A 6,015-nucleotide genomic window follows, 5' to 3' on the forward strand; every position below is an offset into this window, starting at 1 on the left:
GGGCCTTTGTCACAGTCCCAGGCTCCTGTCCCGGGTCAGGCTGGAGCTGGGAGCCTCCTGCTTCCCTGAGAATGTGAAGATGTTCTGCACTGTGTCTTCTCCCCTATCCCAGCTCATTCCCTGGGGTCTACCAATGCCTAGGGAATGATTTCCCTTGAGTTCAGGGACACAAGCAATTTTCTACATTTTGGACGCTGTTGCCTGGATGTTTTAATTCCAAACTTGTTTGTTTCTTCCCAGTCTCACTCTTTGAATTTCCTTTTCCAGCAGCACATGAAATTTCAAGTTTCCTTTGATTTTCTGTTTTTAAGTGGCAGAACCTTTGTGGGGAGGGGGGTTCAGTTCTGTGGAGCCGCGGGTGACGGTGGGAGCGGTGCAGTGAGGGGACAGTGCAGGGTCCTTGGTGGCTTCTGGGCTGCTGCCAGCACTGCTGTGCCACTGCTCCCGGGCAAAGGCTGCAGATCCCACTGCTGTGAGACCTGGCATCTGCCCAGGGGCATGGAACTCCCCGATCCTTCTCCTGCCTCATGCGACATAACCCCGAAAGGGCAGGGAGCAGGGATCCTGCTCTGCGGTTGGATGGGGATCCCTCAGGATTTGGGACCAGCGGAACCCCTGCCCGGTGTCCGTCCCATCGCCCTGCCCAGGAGGTGCTGGGCACGGGAGAGGGCATCGAGCCGGTGCTGCCAGTCGAGCCTGGCTGCGGCCCCGTTCCCCGTTCCCCGCTCCCGTGGCCCCGTTCCCGCCGCCGTGCGCGGGCCCTTTAAGCCGCCGCCATCTTTGCTGCGGGCACGGAGCAGCCGCTGCCGCCCCTCGCTGGCCCCGCCCCTCTCTGGGCAGCTCCCGCGCCGCCCATTGGGCGCCGCCGCGGCACTTCCGGCGCCGCCGCGCCAGCGCTTCCTTTCCGGTCGCCATTGTCGTGGCGGGAGGTGAGTGAAGGCCGGGGGCTCCATCCGCCGCCATCCGCCCGCCGGGGCCGCGCCCGCCGCCGCCTCAGCCCCGCGCGGGGCCGTGGGGGAGGCCCCGGGGGCGCCGATGGGGCCGCGGGCTCGGGAGCGTCTCGGGTGTCCCCGCGTTAACCGTGCCGGTGTCCGCAGGCCGCAGCCATGGCGCCCAGCCGCAATGGGATGATCCTGAAGCCCCACTTCCACAAGGACTGGCAGCGCCGAGTCGCCACCTGGTTCAACCAGCCCGCCCGCAAGCTCCGCAGGTGAGTCGCGGAGCTCCGGGGGCCGCGGGAGGGCCGGGACGCCGAGGGTTCGTTCAGCCATGCCCCGCTCATGCCGCGGCCAAGTGATGAGACATCTCCGGAATCGCTGCATCTACAGTGATGAACGCTCTTCCCTGGGTCTCTGATGGCAGCAGCGGTGCCAGGGCAGCAGCAGCCGGCCCGGCTCTTCGTTCCGGAGCCATCGCAGGGCAGGAGATGCCTCCCTGCAGGGGCGGGAGTGGCGCATGTCGTAGAGATGCCGTGTACCCCGTGGCTGTCACAGGTGGGCAGGAGGCTAGCGACACTTGGTTTGGGCTAGCCACAGTGTGACCAGCAGGACCAGGGCAGTGCCTGTCTCCTGTACTGGTGTTGCTGTCACACTTGGAACTCCGGTGTTAGATTTGGCCCCTCACTGCACGACAGACGTTGAGGAGCATGTCCAGAGAAGGGAATGGACCTGGGAAGGGTTTGGAGCAGCTGGGGGGTCTCAGCCTGGAGAAAAGGAGACTCAGGAGCAACATTCAACTGCCTGACAGGAGGGGGTCAGGCTCTGGTCCTAGGGAACAGGGCCAGAGGAGAGGGAACAGCCTCGGTTTGTGCAGGGGAGGCTCAGGTTGGACATCACAAGGAATTTCTTCCTGGAAAGGGTGGTCAGGCCTGGTAAGGGCTGCCCAGGGAGGTGGTGGGTCCCCATCCCTGGAGCTGTCCCAAGGAGGGGCTGGATGCAGCATCAGTGCTCTGGGCTGGGTGGATAAGGTAACCTGGGGGTCGGGCACAGGTTGGACTCGATCACCTCAGAGGTCTTTCCCAAGCTGAAGGATCCTGTGACGCTGCCATTCCAGGAGGAAAGCTCGCCAGGCCAAGGCTCGCCGCATCGCCCCCCGCCCCGTGGCTGGGCCCATCCGGCCCATCGTGAGGTGCCCTACGATCAGATACCACAAAAAAGTCCGTGCTGGCAGGGGCTTCAGCCTGGAGGAGCTTAAAGTAAGTACAGAGCATCGATTCAAAAAGCCAAATAAAGTTTGAGCTCAGCTGCTTCTCCTGTCCTGCACAAGGTGACTTCCTCAGGTGTTGGTACCTGCCAGGGAAGCCTGTGGATTTCCTGGCTCTGGGAGCAAGGAAAGACTGGTCTTACCTGTGGTGGTGGAGTGGGTGTGTGAAGAGTGCTTTGAAAGGTAAATGTCTGTTTATTTGGTCAGACTGTCATTTAAAATTCTTTTAAAATAAAGCTGAAATAGGGAAAATTTGGGTTGGATATACGAAAGAAATTCTTCCCTGAAAGTGTCCGAGACCAGGTTGGATGGGGCTTGGAGCAACCTGGGACAGGGGAAGGTGTCCCTGCCCATGGCAAGGCTTGGAATTTAAAGATCTTTAAGGTCCTTTCCAACCCCTACTATTCGAGATTCTATGAGATTTGAATTCTGAAAGAGCCTTGAGTCTCCTAAACCTTTTTGAGAGAGGGAGAAGCCCAAGATCATGTTCATTAAATTGCTTCTTTATGAAACATTTTTCTGCTAATTCTAAATATTTTAGCCAATGTTTCCAGTTAAGGACCAAGTAAACTCAGCTCAATTTAGTTCTGAGATGTTGTACCAGGAGGAAGAACTGTTCAGCACAGCATCTCAGAGTAGTTGGAGTAGTAATAGTTGGATTAAAGTCCAGATAGTTGGATTAAAGTGGGAAATGTTTCCTGTCCTCTGTTCCTTGTTCCTGTGACCTGCCCAGGTGTGCTGAGCTGCTAAAGGTGGTCTGCAGGGCCCCCACTGTGAATCTGTGATCAGATTCCACATCAGGGCTCGCTGGCAGCACCAGCTGCCTCTGCGCCTGGTTCTGTGTCTTAATTAAAGCATTTATAACTGAAATTGGTGCACAGGGAGATTGTTCTTCTGGGTGCCAAATACTTAATTACTTATTTTTCTTTAATTTTTGGGTAATGGTGGAACACAAAGCAGGATGCAGCTGTTTGTCTTCAAACAGAAAATTAAAGTTTAAATGTGTCCTGCAGGGGTTGCACTTTGATCCTCTGGGGAAATCCACCTACAAAAATCAGCCCGAGCAACATTTTAAGCACAAAGATACACCAGGACACCCTTTGTTGGTGGCGTAGTTGGTGCCTCACTGATGCCCAGCCTGCATCCCGTGCTGGCTGTGCTGGGATCCCTGCCTGCCTGTTGGCAGTTGTGGGATGCTGACACTGCTCTCTCCTTCTCTCTCCTCAGCTCGCTGGCATCAACAAGAAGTTTGCCCGGACTATCGGGATCTCCGTGGACCCCCGGAGACGGAACAAGTCCACCGAGTCCCTGCAGGCCAACGTGCAGAGGCTGAAGGAGTACCGCTCCAAGCTCATCCTCTTCCCGAGGAAGCCAGCCATGCCCAAGAAGGGAGACAGCTCTGTGAGTACCTGCCTGCTGGAAATGTGTCCTGTTCTGGGAGGTGTGGTGTCAGGCAGAGCTCCTGAGCCTTCTCCTTTGTGGGAACCCCCTGGTTCTGAGCCCAGCACAAGGCCAGGCCTGGCAGGGTTGAGTCCAACAGGGCGCTCTGGGTTGCAGTGGCACTTCAGCCAGGCATTTGGCTGAGCAGCTGCTGGCTTGTTTTGGTGCTGATTCCTGGAGCTTTGCTGCTTGCTCAGCCAGTTGAGTTTTAGTTTAGAGAGCTAAATTATCACAATGGCTGGAAATTCCCCTTGGAGTCAGTCCTGCTGGTGGAAGGCTGAGGGGACAGGCTGTGAGTGGCTCCAGAGCTGTGTGCCAGCCAGGCTCCAGAAGGTGGTTGTTATTGACATTCAAAAATGGTTTTCATTAAAACCTCTCCAGGATTGGAGCAGAGCTGTGTTCCCTGGCTCTGCTGCCAGTAGATCCAGGGAACACAAGGGTGAGTTCAGACTGTCCTCCCATCTTGTGGGGAATCTGGCAGCACCAAGCTGCTTAACTCCATCTTCAGAGCAGGAGGAAGAGCCTGGAGCTGAAACACTGATTCAGATGTGTTTGCTGGAAGTCAGCTGTATTCAGTAAACGTTCAGTCATTTTTGTCTGCTGACATGCTCTTACAAAAATCTGGAATCCACCAGAGAAGGAGTTGCTGAGGAAAGTGTTGGGTGTATATGAGCTGTGGGGGCTCAGCCTGGAGAAAAGGAGGCTCAGGGAGCGGCCTCAGTTTGTGCCAGGGAAGGTGGTTCAGGCTGGACATCAGGAATTTCTTCCTGGTAAGGGTGGTCAGGCATTGGCCGGGGCTGCCCAGGGAGGTTTGGAGTCCCCATCCCTGGAGGTGTCCAAGGAAGGAGCGGATGTGACACTCAGTGCTCTGGGTTGGTGACAAGGTGAGGATCGGACACAGCTTGGACTGGATGATCACTGAGGCCTTTTCCAACCTAGATGATCCTGTGATCCTGTGTAAATTGAGAGCAGCACAGTTGGTGTCAAAGCTGTCCCAGCTGGCAGAGCTGTGGCCGCTGCTGCTCTGGCTGGATCCGGGCACAGCGTGGGTCGCTGGTGCAGCTCATCGGTGCCAAACGCTCTGACGTGCTGGCTTCGTTCCCATTCGGTGTTACAGCTCCTGGCAGGATCATTAGCACCCTGTTTAAGCTGGGTACCTGCGTACAAGCTGTGCTTTAGCTGAGGTTTTAGCCAGAGAAGTTTAAATTCTGTTCTTCTAACATTCCCATCTTCTGTTGTGCAGCCAGAGGAACTCAAGATGGCCACTCAGCTCACAGGACCTGTCATGCCCATCAAGAACGTAAGTGTCATTTAATCATGTTCTGTGTGTGATGTGATTGAGGTTGGACTTGCAGAGAGGGTTCTCTCCTTGCTGCCTCACAGCTGAGGGTGGCTGTCTCCAGACATTGCCCATCCTGGATCAAAAAAAAACAGGAATAAGTCTTTGAGAGAACTGTGAAATTTGGGGCGCTTTGGGTTCAGCTGGGGTGGGAGTGCTCAGGCAGATTCTGTGGTCACCACTTGTCCCTAAATCCTCTATGCTTCCCAGAGCTGCTGTCAGTAGTGTCACAAACCTCTAGTCATTCCCTAAAACTCCCTGACAGGAGGGTGGAGCAAGGTGGGGTGGGTGGTCAGGTTCTCCTCCCAGGTGACAAGTGACAGGACTGGAGAAAACAGCCTCAAGGTGTGCCAGGAGAGGTTTAGGTTGGATATTAGGAAAATTTCTTCACTGACCAGGCTGTCCATCCCTGGCACAGCTGCCCAGGGCAGTTGGTAGAGACCCCATCCTTGGAAGTGCTCAAAAAACACATGGATGTGGCACTTGAGGACATGGTTGGTGGTAACCATGGTGGTGCTGGGCTGATGGCTGGGCTTGCTATTAAAAGTCTTTACCAAGCTTAACAATGCTGCGATTCTGTGAAACCTGACTCGGGTTTCCCGTGGTGCTTGTTTTTATTCCTGCTCCACTGGGGAGCCAGCAGGAAGGCAGATCCCGGCGGAGCCGGCTGAGGGCAGGGCCTGGAGACGGCACGAGCGCTCCGTTCCCGCTGTTCCCCGCAGAGATCACGGGGGGAAGCCTCGGCTCCGAGGGGCAGCCTGACTGTCTGGCGCTCTCTCCGCAGGTTTTCAAGCGCGAGAAGGCGCGAGTCATCTCGGAAGATGAGAAGAACTTCAAGGCCTTTGCCAGCCTTCGCATGGCCCGGGCCAACGCCCGCCTCTTCGGCATCCGCGCCAAGCGCGCCAAGGAAGCGGCGGAGCAGGACGTGGAGAAGAAGAAATGAACTGTTCTCCCCAGAACTGTCAATAAAGAGCCGTAGAGAGCCCGGTGTGCTGTGGTTTTGGGGCACATGTACCGAGCGGAGCCGCCCGTGT

At 56.3% G+C, this 6,015-nt stretch overlaps 1 protein-coding gene across 1 annotated transcript; it reads left to right on the forward strand.

The window, feature by feature from the left end:
- Positions 1-882: 882 nt before the first annotated feature.
- RPL13 (ribosomal protein L13) lies at positions 883-5,963 on the forward strand. The gene is made up of 6 exons (XM_053987116.1): positions 883-929; positions 1,098-1,210; positions 2,053-2,194; positions 3,430-3,603; positions 4,886-4,942; positions 5,766-5,963. The coding sequence occupies exons 2-6, from the start codon at positions 1,107-1,109 to the stop codon at positions 5,922-5,924; spliced, it is 636 nt and encodes a 211-aa protein (XP_053843091.1). The 5' UTR covers positions 883-929; positions 1,098-1,106; the 3' UTR covers positions 5,925-5,963.
- Positions 5,964-6,015: the final 52 nt, after the last annotated feature.

This window comes from Vidua macroura, chromosome 11 (assembly GCF_024509145.1).
Source record: "Vidua macroura isolate BioBank_ID:100142 chromosome 11, ASM2450914v1, whole genome shotgun sequence".
In the NCBI taxonomy this organism is placed as follows: Eukaryota; Metazoa; Chordata; class Aves; order Passeriformes; family Viduidae; genus Vidua; species Vidua macroura.

Coding starts and splice junctions, on each gene's coding strand:
- RPL13 (XM_053987116.1), top strand. CDS start 1,107: ATGGCGCCCAGCCGCAATGGGATGATCCTGAAGCCCCACTTCCACAAG. Junction 2,195..3,429: donor TCAGCCTGGAGGAGCTTAAA/GTAAGTACAGAG, acceptor CTCTCTCCTCAG/CTCGCTGGCATCAACAAGAA. Junction 3,604..4,885: donor CCAAGAAGGGAGACAGCTCT/GTGAGTACCTGC, acceptor TCTGTTGTGCAG/CCAGAGGAACTCAAGATGGC.